A 20434-nucleotide genomic window follows, 5' to 3' on the forward strand; every position below is an offset into this window, starting at 1 on the left:
ACTGTAACCATTCTATTTGGTTTGTGGTATTTGATAAGCAAATAAGGTTAGTGTTACACTTGAGCACAAAATATGTTACTACTGTTTATAGAAGCTTAGCTCAAGTTATAAAGACATCAGAAGAAGCTTTATCAGCTAATGAGAAATTTGATTTACTAGTCTTTTTCTATTGTTGAAAAATATGGGTATTAATATCCTATGCAGACCATTAAAACCAATTGTTTTCCCTCACATTTTTTTCTTTGGTCACATTCACATTTACCAGGTTAAGAAAGTAACTTACTTGTTGAATATAGTTCTTAGGTGATAATACTTTTGTTGTATTTCTTAACTGTCTCTCCCCTTTCTGTTTACATTCTGAAGGATGATGCTCGTCAACTCTTTGTGTTAGCTGGAGCAGCAGAAGAAGGATTTATGACTGCAGAGCTTGCTGGAGTTATCAAGAGACTGTGGAAAGACAGTGGAGTTCAAGCTTGTTTCAACAGATCTAGAGAATACCAGCTTAATGACTCTGCTGCCTAGTAAGTACTATGTGACAAAAATTCTCTTTGTCTTGTAAGTAATAGATAAAGGAATACAAGGGAAGTCTCATCTTTAGAAAAATTCTGCTCTCATGTAAATGGAAAATTTAGAAGTAAATGGACAAAGATATTGTCTACTTGGGTCAAAATGCTCCCAGATGGGCTTTAAGGGTGGAAAGGAAGAGGTGTAGTTTAATTAAGAGTTGGAATCATGTTCTGACCAGTTTCATCCTCTTGAGGAAGATAAAAACTACTTTAAGGTGCTTTAATAGCATTTTTATTACATAAACATGACTCGAGTACCTGTTCAGTATCTCAACGTGTCCCAGAAGCTTGATTACGTGATGTGAATCTCTTACCAAGGACAGTACTTTCATAATAGTTTCTCTTATGATTCAACATTGCTGCGTTTTCTTTGTTAATTAACAGTCTGTTAGAAATACATCGAGCAAAGGTAACAATGGGGATGTGTCTTCTGTGCTAGGGTACTTCATTAAAAAAATAAAATAGGAATCAAAGATGTGAGAAATAAGATGTGATGACAACAAGTAATGGTAAGTCAGTCAAGGAAAAGAGTCCATCGAGGGAGAGGTAAGATGTTAAAAAATGGCATAGCAGTGATACTGGTCTAATGGACAATTTTTAAAATCTTTATCATTCTGAATTAATTTGTAGTGCTTGAAGCTAGTTTTCCCTGTCCTTAAAATAAGGTACTTGTGTTATTTAGAATAACCATACATAGATAAACAACATGGAGGTGAGGTAACTGAGAAGACTACTAGAGTAATGTAATTAAGCTGGAGTAATGTAATTATAGGGATGCTGAACTAATGGAAATGTGATCAAATTGTATTGAAATTACACTGATAGTTCCATCATGATTGTTACTTGTTTGCTGAAGTTGTTCGTACAGATGTAGACAGCAACAAGCTGAGCTCACGATGGCAGATCTCTTGACTTAAAAGATAGCTCTTGGTATAAACTTTCTTCAATATGGACTGCTTCATTTGGAGGATCACTTTACTCTGGTAACCTCCTCAGTTCTGTTTTGTTGTTTTAAATACCTCTGCCTCCATATTCGTAAGAAAACTGTTCTAGCCATACAATTGTATTCTTAAAATTGCTAACTTCTGGTCACAAGAAAGGAAGAACATAATGCCTTCCCTATTTGCTATGGGGAAAAACACAAATAATAATTATATAGTTTTTAGAAACACTGGTTTGCTTGGCCTGCATCACAAGATTTTTGGCAAGGAAAGTATACTATTGTAAAAAATGTATGCGTTTAGAAATTCTCAATAGAAAGTTAATTGTTATGTATTAAGCATTTTCTTAAAAACATTAATTCTGGCCAAAAGACTGAGTTGTTCTTTTTGTACCTATTATCAAATCCACGGTAATTTTGGGCTTTGGTGGTTGTTCAAAGTAACTTGTCGTTCAGTAGGTTACAAAGATGAAGGTGTTTTTCTAGTTAGTGCAGATAACATTGGTGTACGTAGAACCATGCTTGCATTTGGGGATTTCACAAGAAGAATTGTTTGTAGTGGAGTCAATTGCATAAGTTTTTCTTTCTTCTAGGATGAAATATCTTTATGTCTCTAAAGCTTATTTCAGATAACGTTGGAAAATTGAGGGGAATAATGTGCCTTTTTTCTTAGAGAAAGCTATTTATAGAAGTCAAGCACAATATAATGAATTGGACCTAGAACTTCTGTAATTCTTTGTGACTATCATGTTACTATTTTATGAATAACTGAAAGCAGTACTTATTTTTATTTTCAGTTACCTGAATGACTTGGACAGGATAGCACAAACCAGCTACATTCCAACCCAACAGGATGTTCTCAGGACTAGAGTGAAAACTACAGGAATAGTAGAAACTCACTTCACTTTCAAAGATCTTCATTTTAAGTATGTAAATCGTGCTGCATGTTCATCTGTCTGTTAGGGTTTCTGTAAAGTTCTAGAAGATAGACTTTCAATGGTGTAATTTAACAAATTTGTCTAAGCACAACTTTGATTTCCACCCCCACCCCCCCCCTTTGTTTTTCCTGAACAAAATTCCCCAGGCTTGGCTCAATTTTCTGAAGGGATGTGGGAGTCAGTGGAACTCCTGTAATAACTCAGAATAAATGTGCAGATATTAAGTAGTAAATACTTTGGATTTATTGGAAGCTTTTTGTAAAAATATTTTATATGTAAACTAAATCTCAAAATATTCCATTTTCTGCCATGTTATGTAGCTGTTCTATCAGATGCTTCCCTTTAAATTCACTTGGAGAGATGGAGGCTTATAAATGTTTGCTAGAGTAAATTCATTTTCCTGAAGAACTGAATTCAAATATGTGTTGTATTTTAAGGTAGTATTCCATTTAGTGATGGAAGAACATGACTTGTTTCCTGTGGTGTGGGATTTTCAAAATAATGTTAATATTTTAAACATTTTATGTCCAAAGGCATTTACGATGAAAGCCTAGGATAGTATAAGTGTAATAAAATTCTACCTCCTATTGATCAGGAAGGATGAGAAGAAAACTCAGTAAAACTCACATTACATCTGCATTTAGATTGTGTAGAGATTGTTGTCAGCATGTATATAGTATATTTGTTTAGTATCTTCATGGAAAATATTTTTTTCATGTAAATTCATAGCAAGTACTATAATATAGATGTTTTAGGGCCATCAGTACTGTGGAAATATATTTTGTTTCCTTGTTTTAGGGTTTAAGTATACAAAATTCGTATTCATTCATAAAATAATAGCTGGTAAATGAGAATAAATCTCTCACAAACCTAAGGAGTGTAGTCCTTAGCCAAGCCTCCAGAGGTCTTCAGAATTCTGAGGACCTACCCACTTTCTCACATTCTAATGTTTCTTGTTTAGTTTCCTATTGTAGATGGGTTTAAAGTCTCTGTACTCTCAAATAATTTGTATGCAGGTAGCTACTTACAGTCTGTACTGATTATTAGGACTGTTACGGTATATGACTCTTATCATCACAGTTCTATAAAGTCCATTACAAGGACATACGATTACACTTCTATAAAAAGTGTAACTTTACAGCTAAATACTTCTGAAGGCCTTAATGTCGTACATTTAAACACCTGTACAGCAGGTGTTTAAATTTTAGGTGCCTCAGGAGATAGGCTTAATGAGTTACTGGAAGGACTTGAAGAAGTATACTTACATAACATTGAAAAGAGCTTTTAAGATGAACTAAAGGCATAAAAGGCTTGATTATACCAAGATGAAGGTACATAAACATGACTAGATGTGCAATATTGTGTACTTGATTTTTTTCATTCTTTCCTGTTTTGCTGTGTGTGTTTAGATTCTCTTGAGGTTGAGCTTCATTTTAGCCTTTTCTATAAAGCGCTTAGCATAGGTTTGATTATTGATTCAATCTAAAATGCAGATATCAAGTCATCTTCATCCTGTTTCTATAGACTATTTCAAAATTTGAGTCTGATTATTTACTGTCTTCAAAGAACACCTTATTTTGTAGAAATATTCTTCTGATAATTTATCATTTCTTATGGACAAAGCTTCTTAGTACAGAAGTATAAAACATTAGCATTATCATTGATAGAAGTAATGACTCCAATTTAAGGTATTGTTAATGTATACAAGTATGAAAAACCTTCCTATGGGTGCAGCCATCACTGTTTGAGAATTAAGCAGAGCTAGGTGGATGACTTAACGCTTATAAGTTGTTATCCCAAGACTTCCCCTCAACCCTGCCTCTGAAGGTAAGGAACACTTCTAAGGAATACTTCTTTATTTTTAATTTTTAATGGGAGTAATTTTTAAAATGTTTTTAAGATGACATTATTCCATTATAGAACATTAAATGGGCAATGAGCATTGTCACTTGCACAATAGTATACCCAAGTAGAAGACCTCATTAGAGGTTATGATGTTTTTGACAGTTTTTGATAGCAAAGGGTCTTCATTTGTCTTCTAATTTGTTTCCTTCCCTACTTTTTTTTCTTGTTTTTTATATAGCAACTCGGACCACTTGAAGATTTCTAAAAATAACAACTGTAATAGAATCCCTTCACGTTCAATTTACCTAGTCATGTAGTACACTAATGTGAAATCTGTATCTTTATCTACCCCCTGCAATCTCACAGCCCTGGGAAAACAGGAAAGGGGGATAATAAAAAATACATGTTGGTTTTAATGTGTGTATTATATCATACTTTCCAGATACGTATTATATTTTTGTAAACACCCTGCCTCAAAAAAATATTTGTCAAATTCAATGTCTTTCACAATGCTGGGGACTGGAGCAAACAGCTTGTATAGACTTAAAAAAGAAGTGAAAGCAATCATCATAAGTATCTGGTGTCCTTTTGGCCTGTATCCCATTTTATATGGGTACTGAAATCATGTTCTTTGCTTAGTCTGAAAGAAGCAGAACACAGCAAATCTAGCAACACTAGTTTTCACAAATGTATTGTGTTAATGAAACGACCCTGCATAAGTCCATAAATTTGCACAATTGCAGATAAACCATTCAGAAAGCTCTCTGTTTAGTACAGCGATATAACATAGCTTAGTAGAGTGTCTTCAGTGCTTTGCATTTAGTTCAGTGATTTGTCTTAATATGGCATAGTCACCTTGTAATCTTCATTAAAGTCTGTTTTCTTTAAATAATGGCAAGTCACTAAAACATTTCTCTAATAACTTCATTCTTTAGATAAGGGGGGTAGATTCAGCTGTTACAAACATCAGTTCTTTTAGCACTGCCTTGTATTTCTTTTTAGTTCATTGTAGACACTGACTTAACTTGCATAAGTACAATGTGGTTCTTTTGAGCAGTCAGACCATGGACAGTACTATGAATTTTAGCACCTGAGGCAAGTGCTTAATAGATGCTCTTGCACTCAACCCTGTGTGCACACCATCCTGTATTGGAAGGTGAAATCTGTAAGTCATTCTTCCAAAACTTCTAAAAATGTATCTGCAGATTAAGCAACTTCTATGTTTCAGTCTTTCGGGACTGTGACCTAACAGGCCTCAGTGTGACTTCTAACAGAGCAGATGAAATTTAAGACCGCTTCATTCAGAATAGCTAATTGTTCTGAAAGATACTTGAAACCGTATCTTTTTTTTAAGAATTCTGTGTGCCGAATAGTTGGGTTTTTTCTGTATGCCTGTAATTTCTCTTTACTGATACTGTATGGAGAAGAAACTTACGTAAATCAATCCATCAGGTACTTCTAACTTGCTGTTGAGGTGTTCACTGTGAAACTGTAGTGCCAAAACTTCATCCAGCACTAGAATTTAGTATATAAAAATTTTAAAGATGAATGCAAAAAGATGACTTGCATAAAGAACAGAGAGTTTCTTAAGTGCACTGTTAGACAACCCCCAGAAGAGACAAGCATCACTGGTGAAATACACCACTGGCAGAGAGACTGATCTGAAATGAAATAAATGTTTCTGGCTGAAATCAGTATCTGCAAATATTAACTGGAAATTACAATTCTATGTTCTCAAAGTTGTCAGCCTACAGTATTTTCTCTCCCTTCCAAGGATACCTGCTGGCAACATAGTCTGAACAAGCCAAAATCATAGAATTCCCCTTGTGCAGACCTATTTTCTTTACTTATTTTTGGTGTTCTTCGAATACTTTTTACTGCAGATTTTTATTAATACAGGTGTTGGTTCCCATCTCCTCACACCATGATTCACTGTTCATTGTATCAGCATGCTATCTGACTTGCAAAATACTTGAGGTTCCTAATGATGTCTAATGAAAGCTCTGTCTTTCAGGGTGACTGTAGCCCATAATAGTTAGCAAATGGCCATTTAAAGCATTTAGATAGCAGAGAAAGGCGAATCCATTCATATCATCCTAATTTGCTGATCCTGTTGAGTTCTGGAATGTGGTCTTTACCTCTTGCTCTATTTCTGTTAAGCTAAGAATTCGAAAGAAAGAAGACTCACCTTTATAGCTGAGTTTTTCCACGTAACTACATTTCCGAAAAATGCATTTATTAGTGGGAAAAATGATTAGTCTTATCATGTAATGCTTATTTTATCTTTTAAGAGAATTTCTAAAATAATTTTAGGAGCTCTTGAAAAAATACCCCATTTAAACATGGTCAGTTGAAAAATAGATCAAGTTGCAGTTTGATTCAGGAGAGAGAGGAGCTGGAACTCACCAGGATTTAGAGATTTCAGATTAAATTTGAAAAAGTGAAAATTAGATTTCAAATCTTTATATTCAGAATACTAAAATACCAGTAATGTCAGTGCTACTTGTGTCCCACTTCCTTAGTGCTGCATTATTTTCAAGTATTAAAACACACCACTCTGCTCTTAAAGAATCTTATGTTGTTGATCAATACCTTTTATTATTGTAGACTTTATTAATTTGGGCTAAAGGTTGAATAACACTTTGATCTAGTTTACATTTAGTAAAGCTAAGTCTGTATTTTTATTCTTTTATAGGTTACTCTGTTAACGAAATACAGTATTGTAGATAATAAGTTTTGTTTAGCTTTCATCTCACTTTCTCTTGTTTTGTAAAATATTAGGAGGCTTTTAAGGCTTAAATTGTTTTGGTTTTTTTAATATCAAGATATTAAATAGCAAAAAACATTGCAGATTTTTGTGCTTTTTTAAAAATTTTGTGGTCAGACTTACATAGCTGATAATTTCAGATTTTGTTGGTTAACATTCAAAAAGCTAGACGTTCCAAAGTTCATTCCCTGCTTTGCACTTCTGTTTTGCAGAATGTTTGATGTTGGAGGCCAAAGATCAGAGCGGAAGAAGTGGATTCATTGTTTTGAGGGTGTTACAGCAATTATTTTTTGTGTGGCATTAAGTGATTATGACTTGGTCTTGGCTGAAGATGAGGAAATGGCAAGTACCTTAATGTTGAAGAAGGAAATAGTTCTTGGGTAGAAGCTAAATAAAAGGAAAGCTGTAAATATATCTTTTAGAGTACTTCTGCTTTATAAGATGTATGGGTTTGGTGTAAAATGTCTTAGAGGAATGGTGATAGAATTCATGCTTTCAGGTTTCAAAGTATTTCCTCAAATTCTCGTAAGGAATACTGAGACAAGTATTCTTCTCAACTGTGCTCCCATGTTTTAAAGGATGCATAAATTCATGAGGAGAGATTGTCAGTAATACACATTTAAGTCTATGGATGCTAGAAGTATATAGTAAGGAACTGCTTGACTTGTATGTTTCTACTTAACTTCATGTTTTGTTTTCCTTCCTCAGTCTTCAGTTTTTGTTTCTTTCTAAATGTGCTTCTCTGATCTCTTTCCATAGTTGCAGAAATTTCTCTTCCTTCTCCCTTCCAACCCTCTCCACTCCTTTTTCCTCTTTGAAGGTGTGACTCCTCCCATATCAGTATGCACAGAGTGCATGCTTTTAACTGAGTCGTGTAAAGTGCTGCTTATCTGTTGTGTGTGAATAATTAATAGACTTCTCTGCTCTTCCTCATGTTCTGCAACTTATAAAACATAGTCTGGGAAGGAAAGAGAAATAAATAAAACCTTTCAAGTCAAGTGTAGTCAGAGAAGGTCATACTGCTACTTAAATGACTGAAGCTTGACCAGAGTACTTAAATGTTGGCTATTTTTTCTACAGAGTTAAAAATTAGGGTAACAAGTAAAAAAATCCTGCTCACTTGATTCTCTAGTTCTGTAGAACTATTTTTTTTTATACTGGAATTTCAGCTAGGTGCAGAAATTAATTTTCAATTTCCAGAAGATCTAATCAGTATAAGACAAATTCAGGTAACTCAACAACTCTTGTAGAGTATCTGTACTGCAAAATGTTAGAAATTTCTAAAATATTGAAGAGCTTAAACCTGGAAACAGGGGCGGGGGGAGTATTTGTTTAACTGTTACTTGTATTTGTAGTGGTCTTGGCCTCCCTGTATTTCCCTGTGCTAAAATGTGATTCTGTGTGCTAACAACTTAGTTTTGTAACTTATCCGGTTCATTTTTAACTAATAAAATTATGTATCCTGATTTTACTACCGAAGTCTGATAAAATACAACGAGGTGTTTTTTTCTAATTACAGAATCGGATGCATGAAAGCATGAAATTGTTTGACAGTATCTGCAACAATAAATGGTTCACAGACACTTCTATTATTCTTTTCCTGAACAAGAAAGATCTTTTTGAAGAAAAAATTAAAAGGAGTCCTCTCACTATTTGCTACCCTGAATATGCAGGTATTGGAGGGGGTGAAGGTGTCAAGTAATTTTTGGTTAATTAACTCATTTTTCATGCAGAAATCAGGAGTAGTTTAATAACTCTAGGTATATAAAATATTTAAATGAAATAAAGTTTATGATGAGTGAGTTGTTTTTATGGATCACAAATAAAATAGTGCTAAAGCAGATCAATCTTTTTAATTAGGTGAAATAATGCTGGTCCACTGATAGTGTTTACATGTTACTGCTGCAACTCTTTTCAGCATAATTTATTTAGCCCATTCTTTTTTCTGATGTCCTCCTAGTTTTGTACTTGGATGCAAATCTTTTCACTAACAGGAATCCTTGAGGATACATGAGAGTTTATTTGAACAGGGATTGTATATACATTTTAGAAGTAGGTGGCTTATTCAGGAAATATATGGCAAAAGAGTGTGATTTCTTTTAACAAGTCTTTGCCTTTTTATGTATCATTTTCAGACTATTCCATTGTACAGAGAATAGCATGTTGGTAGTAAAATCTTAAGAGAAATATATATGCCAAATATCTTTGAGTTTGGGAGAAACCCAAAGCTTTTAAACACATAAAACTTGAATAACTTGAATGAAGGAAGCAAAATACCCTATTCTAGGGAACAGTGATGGGTCCTTAATGACCTGCTCCATCTTCCACTGCAGTCAGTGGAAAGACTTCCTGCAGCTGGAATTTAATTGAGTCCTTAGATTTTATTTTTAAAAAATGTGTCCAAAAGGTTCCTTCAGGGTTTATCTATAGCATCTTTAAGCAATGGCTGTGGAATTACTCCTCTTCAGGTTTAGGTTGACTATTTCCAAAGAACTATTTTCTTCAGAATGAATATACATCTTGATCTTTCTCAGTTTGAAACCTACTTACTAAGCAATTTTCTCCTTCTAGGATCAAACACTTACGAAGAAGCAGCTGCTTACATTCAATGTCAGTTTGAGGATCTGAACAAGAGAAAAGACACAAAGGAAATCTACACTCACTTCACATGTGCCACAGACACAAAAAATGTGCAGTTTGTTTTCGATGCTGTAACTGATGTCATTATTAAAAATAACCTTAAAGACTGTGGCCTCTTCTGAGAACAGACAAAAGGTTGTTAAATAGTAAATTACATGCCTGAAAACAGGATTTAGGCATTTGGAATAGGCCCATGCTGTGTAAAACCTGCATAAATATACTTAATTCTCTTTTATTTTATTTCTAGGTTTGGAGAACGACTTCGCACAATCCTAATCTGATTCTTTTTGAGCAGAACGAAATACAAAATACATTGTGCTGAATGATAGATCAGTACTGTACTTGCCTGTTTTAACAGCTTTATTTATGTTTGTCTTGTAAATTTAAGTAATTAGTTAACACTGAGATGTCAGTTGATTGTATGTAAACTTAAAATTGTAGTAATGTATTTGTATAAACGTTGAACGGAATATTTTAGTAACTTGATGTCCTCTAAAATTTCCATGTTTTATGAACATACTCTTAGAGGAGACAGACACTTTTTGCCTTTGGATTATTTAAACATCTTGTAAAATTAAATTTTCTTTTTGTCTTAAGGGTGCATGCTGCCTTATTCTTTACTTTTGTTCGTAATACTGTATATGGCGTTAGCTCTTTTTGATATTTAAAAAGCCTCATACACCTGCTCAGACTTAAAAGAAAAATAACCAATAAAACTTGTTTTTTGCCTTAAGTTTTGAAAAAAAATCTTTTTATAAATTTAAGATAAATGCAAAGATTATTTTTAAAATTTAAATGAAATCCACAGTTTATGAAATCTGGGCTTGCAGTCTTTGCAGGGCAAATGTGGCAACACTGAGAAATTGAATTTTAAGGTTCAGCTGTCATTGAAACTCATGGAAATGCACAAAGGAAGTTGTTAAAACCATTAATATCAATAAAAAAAGAGTGTGAAACTGTGGTCTTTGCTCAGTGGAGTGAATGGCAAAAAGTTGTTTGGTTTTTTTTATAGACCATTAACAAAGGCTGGATTTCAGAGTAATTTTTTTTTTTCTGCTTACTTAAGAAGTAAAATCATGTTCTCCTTAAACTTTTTTCTATTTTCTGGTAATAAAACTGGTTTGATAATTTAATAACTATAGAAATACTAGGTTCTCCCACAAGACATGACACAGTGGCTTCACAGATTAAGGCAATTTCCTGTTGCATATAAAAATCTTCAGTATTTTGGATAGGGTGTTATAATGACTTGTAAATGCTGGTTCTTTAATTTCCTCTTTAATTATAATTAAAGTCTCACAGTTTCTTTAATAAGTTAAAGAATATGATTTTCTTCTGGATATGCTTTCATGATGTGATTTGTTATCTTGGGTACATTTCATCCATTGCCTTATGGGTAGTGCCAAAACTGATTTTTTTTATACAGATTTTAAAATGAATAAGCTTCTACTTGTAAATAAGTTCATGGATGGTTGTCTTAAGTGTATGTCATCTAGAAGATACAAATGTACCAAACATGGAAGTATGATTTTCTATAATTGTTAAAATATTTCAGGCAGCTACAGCACATCATAATTTCTGTGAGAATAAGTCTTTGAACCTGTTGCTATTTTTCTATATTATCTTAGCATTTATGTTCTTAGAAATGTTCAACCAAAATATTTAAGTCAATATTTTGTTATTTAATTTTTGAGTGTATGTGTTTCATTTAGGCCTCAGCTTGAGTAAAACTTGTCTGCACTTCTTATTCTCTAATGCTTCCTTTGTTAGGTACAGAATTGCTAAATGTGTTTCAAAGGAAAGATTAGAAAGGAGAAAACTTACTACTGGATGTAGTTAAATATATTCATAAATTATGAGCTTTTTCAGCAGTTACGGTAAGCAATCTGTATATCCTGGGCTTCTTTTAATTGTGATTTACAGTTCTGGGTCCATAACTGATTTTAAATCTCATTGAACTACTTTGTGGAAATGTATTTACACCTACATTCAAGTTGTTTTTTGTACTTAATGTAAAACAAAAATTGGGATTAATCAAATTACGTAAATAAATTAAATTTTGTGCCTTGCTTGAAAGAAATGTTTTTCATTAAATGTGCTGATGAAAATCTTTTTGCATCCATCCTGTGGAGATAACTAGGTAGTAAAATTAGAAGATAGGAATCAAGAGTAAATGCAAAAACTTTATGCAAGGAACAGTAACGTGAAAATGAGCATACATTGAAGATTATTGATGAATTCCTGAATGCTTCTCTTTTACCAGTGTTCCTAACACCTTCAGTTTGAGTATTTTTGGAATTTTGCAACTGGTGTTTAGTAGAAGTATTTATGTCTTAACACAGAACAAATTTGTGAAATACTTTTGCTTGCTAGTCCAGGCAAATAAGATTGTCTTTCTGACTTGATGAGCAGACAGCGAGTATGTTTCCTTATAGATGCTCTGTACTGGTTGAACTGTCTGTCCTGAGACAAAAGTTGTCAGCCTAGGCCACTGCTCTAGGAAAAGCTACAAGAGGATTTATGTGAAATAGCGGTGGGAGCCACAGGTACTTTTCACTGCAATTGCTCCACTCCATCTCTGTTCCCTCAGGGCGGTGCTTAGTCAGAGCACTGCAGAAAATGGACGAAATCTTGCAGGCCCACCACTGGGGAATAGTCTTGTTCCTCAGTAATCTGAGGCTCTGTTCTCTTCCAGTTCTTCATTCCTCATTTCTTTATGCAAAGTATCCAGGGAAACTGCTTTTTCTAGCCTTATACAAGGAAGCTCCCTCTACTATTTTAGATACTACTTCAGATTATTTTAAATGTTATAAATTTATTATGTGTAGGGAATTACAGCTTTATGGATGCTTCTTTAGCCCCCATGGTCTTGTGAGCGTGTTGTCTCAGTAAAATGCAGCTATCATTAAACATGTAGTTATATTTAAGGGGCTTAACTATGAGGAAGTGTGGCTTGGAAGATTTTTGGCTTCATGATGTTACTTACTGAATTTGGAGGAAGATTGTAGTAACTTACTAGTAACCGAAACAGGGTCCAGGATCATAGCATGGGAACAGTGTAGCATTTGCTGGATTGCCATTTCTGTTTCTATCTGTGCAATTAGCAGCTTCATGATTGAAATTCTACGTAAAACCTTAGGGAACAAAGGAGATCAATCTGCAACATGCTGAACAGCATGATAGCTAGTGTGTGTTTAGAACTGGGGAAAATGAAAAGACAAGTTTCTGTTCCAAATCAAGCAAAAAGGAAACCCTACCAAGATACTGGCTATCCTACTGTGTGGATGTCTCTTGAAGTTGTTATATTTCATATTAATAACTAAGAGTCTGGGGGTCAAAGAGTAATACCAGGGTTGTGAACTTCAAATCATTGACTATTTCATTTTGAAAAATGTGTAGAAGGTGCAACAAGAGACTGAAAGCATCTCATCCTGTGAGAGAGCACACTCACAGACTATGAATGAGAAATACGAGACTGGTGGAAGAGTGAGTTAATTACCAGTCATTAGCTATATCAGTGCCTGTATTTTTCATAAAAATTTAGATATTTTTTTGGACTCTGAAGAACAGGAGTATTAATTTCAGTTGCATGGGTGGAAGAAAACCATTTCCAGCTCTGTGTCTGAAGTTCTTGCAAAGAACCTGCCTTGACACAGAGGAAGTTAGAGGCAGAAATTCAATCAGATATGTTTACAAGTCATGAAAATATGCTGTAATTAAAAATGGCCGAGTAAAGTGCATTAATCAAGCTTTTTATGCATACCATATTTAGGAGCAGCCTTTTTCAAAGTTGGTCATGGTTCTAGACAAGGTGTTTCTGGTTGGTTTGTTCTGCATATGGTTTCTTTTTTGTGGTAGTGGGAAGGCTTTCTGACTCTTACCTGACACAGCAGAGATCAGGGTTATTGAGGGTTACCTAATTTTAGTAATAAGTTGCTTGGACAATGTCATAATTCAGATTATTTTTTTAAAAGCAGTCTATGGCTTGAGATCCATATGGTATAGTGTAGTGCTACACCTTTTTTGGTCATAATCCCCTTTGGGTTTTAGAAAGGGGAAACAGTTGAGTCCACCATATAGAAATATAGTTCTGTAGTAGAACTGTATTTCTGTAGTGCAGTGCCTCAATTCTGAAATGAATTGCAGAGCAGCTGTTACAAACGAAAGATGTATGTATGCCAGGATGTACTGATCAGAATGTGCTATCTGAAGTTTGACTGTTTTTAATTGCAATGGAACAAAAAATGTTTTAAAACTGAGTATGTTGTCAGTGGAAGTCCCTGTGGCTTCACAGAACTAGTTGTTTCCAGCTAACTTCTTTATTCTCTCTCATTTTCTGTCCTTAAACTAATAGAGAAGTTTGGTAAGAGGTGTCACTCGTCACTGTGCTTTTCCACTCACAGGTTGTGCTATTGTGTAGACACCTTAAGGAATGTGTACCTTGAATCCTGTGGAATATGCTGATGTTTAATTTCTTTTGCAGATAAAGAAAATAGATGTCTGTATGTAATGTAAAATAATAATTATTACACCACTATAAGAATATGCAGACTAATTATAGAGTAAGTGTACTTAAAACTGCATGTATTCCTATTGAAATCACGAAGAAAAGTCTGGGAAACCAGAAACTTGAGCCAGTGAAGCTTTTCAGTTATGTAGCTTATAGTTCCATAGTGATACGCAGTCTGATCAGAAGTCCTTACAGTATGACACAGTGCACATCTCAAATACCTCTTGCAAATAAGTGTCCTTGTTTCTACAAAATATGAATGCACTTTGAGACTGTACAGTACAAATGGCTGAGTGGGAGTCATTTTACATAGATATTAAGATACTTCCAGAAGGGTTTGCCCATTTGTCAAAATAAAGTAGCAGTTATCTGAACTAAACCAAATTAATAATCCATCAGATTTGTACATAAATTCAAAAGATGTAATAATTTACCTCAGGAACCATAATGTCTTACTCTGGAAAAAAAATTGCTGAGGCATAGTCACATATTCTCACTCTCTTGCTCTGCCATTGTAATGATTCTACTACAATGCGATAAAACACCCCATGAAATCTGTTCTAAAAATTCTGTGGAACTAAGTAATCCTGAGAATGTTACATATTTTTGATTGGAAAAGGTTATTACTTGTCCTGTATGCTAGGATTTTTTTGGTAGTTTAAAACAAAGTTTCAGCTATTCCTGTTTTGATTCCATAAGTCACAAACTTATAATACTTTGTCTAACTTTTGAGAGCTTTGTTCTTAATACAAGAATAATTTTTCAGCGAGAGTAGTATTACCTTTCACTTGGTGTAAATTGCCAGAAATTATATTTCAACTGCATAATTTAGAATATGAAACTGAACACCAGTAATCAGAAAAAGCATATTCAAATTATATTCATTGACTTAATTGTAGGAAACATACTTGAACATGTGTTCAGGATGTGATTTTTGTCCTGTGTATTATGTTTTAAAGCTACCTCTAAGTCAGCAAGGATAGTTCGTCACATCCAGTTTCTAATGATGATCTTTCTAGTACTTTTAATCTTTAACACAAATATGGTTTAAATCCTTCATACTTCTAGAGATGTTATTTTAAAAAAGTCTAATTTAGATACTGCACATGGAGATGAGTACATTCTGAAGTTGTTGCTTATAGATTCTGCCAGTATCTCTCATAGCCAAGTTATGTTGGTTTGGCTTAAATGTCATTAGTTTGCCTTGTTTTTGCTATGTATAACTTAATTATTTGTAAAATTCTCTGTCTTTGGCCTTCTGACTATTTAAGGGATGGAAGAAAGTCATAAACTATATCATCTACTGAGACAAAAAGAACATTTTCAGGATACTTGTAGTCAGTCAGGCAGATGATGTTCTGGGAAGGCTTTAAAGAAAATACTCCATGATAAACTTCACAGCTGTGTTCCAGTGTTTGAAGAAGGCAACTTTGGGACAGTGAGGTATGTGTAGTTGCTCAGCTTCCTACCCCTTTTCCAGGTGAGGCTTTTAGATGTCTGTGTATTAAAGACCCAGGCAGCCTGATCTTAGAAACGTTGAGGAAGAAGGTTGTGAGCCTCTTAGCAAAAAGAAATAGGCGAGAGGCACCCTACTTCTCTTGAAGAGGGGAGAGGGAGCACTCCCCAGAGGGGTGGAGAGAGATAGGGGGGAGGGAGGCAGCTGCAATGGTTATTTGTTAAGTTCGTATTTGAATCCTCTTAGAGTTTAATACAATTTTACAAGAAGAGATGATGTGTGTGGGTGCTGCTAGAAGAAAGTTGTTGGTCTATTGTACAGTTGATCTTGAAACATCTTGTCCTATCCACCTTCTCACCCCTTGAAGATGTATCTTCCTCTAGCTAAAAACCGTGCCAGAAAGAATAAAATACTAATACAGCTGTAGAGTAATACTTTGCTGGTTTTCAATGAGTTTTTTCTTCAAAACCAGAATTTTTAGTGTAGAGTCTCAAAGATGATCTGAAGGATAAATCCCAAGACTGTTTAATGAGTTTTATAGTGTTTTAAATATTAAAGCACAGAGACCGGGAAAAGCTATTTCATTTCACTTTTTTTTTTTTCCCCAGTAGACCTGTGAAAAGAGTAATCGAGGACTCGGTGCTCAGTGTGAGCCTTCCTGAGAGCAGTGCTGAAATACAATGCTTCCATAGGCTGTAAGAGAGGCACAATGAAGCATTTGTATCTTCTGTGGAATTGCAGCAAAGATCTGATAGCACTTACTGATAGCTCTGACGTTTTGATCCAGTAGATTGACAGTTGATGTTCTTGACAAAGAGGAAATAAGTAAAATAGTATCAGTGATACAGGACCTTAAACTACCAGAGTACAAGTGTTAAGGTCCTTTGAGGCCAAACTGTGATGACTGCTGTAGAGGGGTTGTTTACATAAACTGACTTTCAGTGAAAGCTTTAAAAGGAGTTAGCTGTTTCATCACTTTCAGAAGGACTTCAGAAAGCAATGAGCAGTTATGTTAGAAATGGGATAATTTGCTTCACTTTAATGTTCAGCATCTCAAGTGAGTTAAAACAGTTTGTCAAGTGATTGCCTATCAGCTGGCATGTGGTAATGAGTGTGTTTTCTTAGCCTTTGGCAAAGTGCAATGTATTTCAGATTATTTAAAACACAATGAAATTTATACATCTAAGAAGTAAGGAGGACATGATCACTAAGGAAATAGTTTGCAAAATTAAGATTTCATATTAGGTAATAAAGCCTTGCATTTTTCCAATAACACTTAGACACATAATCACATTATGTCAGCATTTCAGAAACTCATTTCTGAAGTATATCTATGCCAGGTTTTTGGAGATAGCACTTCTCATCATCGTACTATATACAGAACTGAGGGGTTGATGGCACAGTATTTTCTGTAGTCCAGTTGCAAGGCTATTCAGCCTGATTTTTGAAATACATACGACCTGCTCAAACTGAGAAAAATGCCCTGATGAATGGACTAATAAATACGCAAATGGTTGTTTTTAAGTTGTGCTGTTAAACAGATTTCGTCTTGGATAATATGACTTCTCATTCCTGCAGGGGCTAGAATCTGTACATATCACAGTTACCAATCCTAATAATTAATTATTTTGCAACAAACATGTATGTTGTATGATAAGTTCAATAGAAGACCTGAAAGTTAGATGTCTACTCAGATGCTTGCCCTGAACCAAAGCAGATGCTGAACTCACTTGCCTGTGTCAGCCTTGCCAGCTGTATGTGAGACTATGGCCATGTCCCTGCTATTCACCTTTGAATGGTCACAAAATCATTCTTTTACACCTTTTTTTCAGACACCATGTTATTTATAATGCTTTATAATGTATAATTCAATTTTAAATTTATTAATTATTTTCTGAACTACCAGCAAACAGGAGAAACTTACAGAGCTCCCTTAAGACTGATCGAGTTATCCTTTAGCTGTGTCTTTGAGCTGGATGCATTCAGCCTGATGAGACTTTTTCTATACAGTGCACGTTTTTTTAGTCCTTCCATTCTTGCAATTCTTTCCTGCATCAGTTTCCATTTCTCCTTGTGTATCTTGCAAAGCTATTTATAAGTTAAAAGGGTTTAAAAGTGGAAAGTTTTCTTTTTTAAAAAAAAAAAAAAAATCCTTTTGGTAAAATGGATGGGGAAAGAATATGAAATGAGCATTTTACTAAAAAATATCAGTTTGAATCATTTCAACAAGCTTTCAAAATTTTCCATTCCCAAAGCTTAGATACTGCTTGAGAGGTTTGTAATTACTAAACAGGCACTTTTTTAAAAAAATATGCAGATTAAAACACAGAAAAATACATTATCAAAGGCTGAAATACCAAAACCCCTTTCTGCTTCCATGCTGTTTCTGGTCAGATCAGAATAATCAATGGGTAACTTTCATTAAGTCATGATGTTATTAGGCCAGAGAAAGACAAAAATCATAATACTGTGTTCATTTTGGAAGAATTCAGGTAGCATATTGAGGAAAGGCCGTCAGTGAAACAGGACTGCAGGAGTTTAACTAGACATCAGAACACTTTAGGAGAACATTTTTTTAATTTCTGAATGAAGGCGTGCAGCTTCCTTGTAAGGTTTTTTCCCTTGCCTGATTTGATTTTGACTAAAGACTGCTGCTAAAGCAATCCTTTGCCAAATTGCCAACTGGAATTCAGCTCTAGAGCCATTAGTCTTTAACTGCTGGGTTCAGAAAGAGATTCCTAGGAAGTCAGTTTTCTTTGCTTTAACTCTTAACTCCACAGGGGACTTCTATGTTCTTAGGTGGACAGTGGCCCACAAGGTGTAAGCTGGACTTTTAAGGCAGATTTTTCTTATGTGTTGTATTCTGGAAGGTAAAATAGTGGAGTTAACGTGTCTATACAGGCTTCTGTGCTTTAAGCACAATAAATTGACGTTTACAGAATTTCATTATAACAAAATAAGGTACTTTGTTAGCTATTGTTCAGCACAGCACTTCACATATTCTGAGTAGGTGCTCAGTGCTGCTGCATTCTGCCTCTCTGCTGAATTCTTTGAAAGGGATGACATGAGAAATACGGTGAGAAGCTACCATCTTTTACTTTCCTGTATCTATTAATCTTTAAAATTGGATTTTTTTTTTTTATTGCTGTCAGACAGCATGGAGGGCATGCCACAGAGCATGATAATCATGAGGCGGCATAATCAAAATGTATTTTGAGTCACAAAGATGAATTTGCTCCTAATGCCAAAGACTCTAGATAATGGAGGAGTAAGAGCCAAATAACAGAACCCAAGCTGTGAGCCAGTGTACCTTTCTACTTAGAGGTTTTTTTCCTCTCTAGTTACTTATCTATGGCTACAATAAATGTACTTGCCAAGTAATTCATTGATTTATGGGGATCTTTAGTAGCAGAGGGAGGTAACAGGAAAGGCAGTGAGTGGATCTTGGGGAAGAGGAAGCAGCTGGGGATGCCAATGGCTGTGGGATTTGTTACAGCAGAAAAGTAAGACCTAAACATCTCTGTTGTGAATGCTATTTTTAATGTTTTGGAGAGGAAGCAGATGGAAGGAGACTATCAGATCAGCACAACATGGAAAGATAAAGAGTAAGCCCTTTTAAAGCAATATATAATCCTTATGGGTAGATGTCTCTTCTGTAACAGTCTCCATACGATGATCATATGGACATACACACAGCCTCTGGCTGTCTTCCATGTAACTCCTGAACTCCATGCCTTATGTACAATCAAAGGAGGGTTGGGCATGTGTTTCTGAGCATTTGCTGTGTTGTATTTTTAAGTGCTCAGTGCATGACTATCAACTATATCGTGTGTGTCTTTATTGGGGTTGGTACTTCTAAAAGTGCAGTCCTCGGTCACTGTTACCTGCTGATGAAAAGAGAACTCCTGACTGGCTGCTGTTTTAATGGTGGTAGTCACAGCTGGTCTGTCTGAACCAAGGCAGTGGAGTGCTAAGTTTGAAACAATGCTGGATTAGGGATAAAGCAGTGATGGTACAAGAGGATTTAAGAGGACTGCCAAAACCAGACTTACTAAATCATTCCCATTTAAAGTATAAAAACTCATCCTGAATAGGAAGTTGCCTCATTTCCTAGACAAATTACCTGCTGTAACCAACAATGCAAAACCCTTCTGGCTTTGTTTCCATAGATGATCATTTGAGGTAAGCTATCTGGAATAGCATTTAAAGGAAATAAGATGGCTAAGAATTCAATTCCTCACAGTTAATCAGAACACATAAGAAGTCATCCCACAAAGTTAATCACAGCCAAAGGAGTTTGCAACATGTGCAGATGACATCATGATTTACCAGTCAGGTAGGATTTTACTGCAGTAAATAAGCTTGACAGATAAACCTGGTTTTGTGAGGGATATGAATCCTCTTTAGAAAACCTTAATCAAGTATCAGAACACTTATCACACTTCATCCCTTAAAAAACAGCATTAGAGGTAGGGAATTTCTCTCAAGACACTAGCAAAAGCTACTGGTACTAGAATACAACAGTAGAATGTACCTGACAGTGCTGTTCATTGCTTTGCTGCCAACATAGATGGGAGTTTTGTGTTCAACATTGTCTATCCCACACAACTGAATTCTGCTTCCTCTAAGGGTAGAGGATGACTGGCTGACTTACCTGTGATGGCCACAAAGCCCCATGCAGGATAGTAAGTCAGGTGAATGACCACATTCTCACACAGCAGTGCTTTTAATGGATGTTGTCTGATGTGTAATGGCTTAGAAGCAGTACTTTT

General features: G+C 35.0%; 1 protein-coding gene across 2 annotated transcripts in view; it reads left to right on the forward strand.

Annotated features, from left to right (window-relative positions):
- The window catches only part of GNAI1 (G protein subunit alpha i1), a 36068-nt gene extending 24298 nt beyond the window's left edge, over positions 1-11770 (forward strand). For both annotated transcript variants that reach the window (XM_074903410.1, XM_074903409.1), the window contains 6 exons: positions 364-521; positions 2304-2432; positions 7269-7398; positions 8576-8729; positions 9628-9831; positions 9944-11770. In XM_074903410.1, coding sequence (XP_074759511.1) covers positions 364-521; positions 2304-2432; positions 7269-7398; positions 8576-8729; positions 9628-9818 — 762 coding nt within the window. In that variant the 3' untranslated portion in view covers positions 9819-9831; positions 9944-11770. The remainder of the gene's footprint in view (positions 1-363; positions 522-2303; positions 2433-7268; positions 7399-8575; positions 8730-9627; positions 9832-9943) is intronic.
- The last annotated feature ends 8664 nt before the right edge of the window (positions 11771-20434 follow it).

Source organism: Athene noctua, chromosome 3 (assembly GCF_965140245.1).
Source record: "Athene noctua chromosome 3, bAthNoc1.hap1.1, whole genome shotgun sequence".
NCBI lineage: Eukaryota > Metazoa > Chordata > Aves > Strigiformes > Strigidae > Athene > Athene noctua.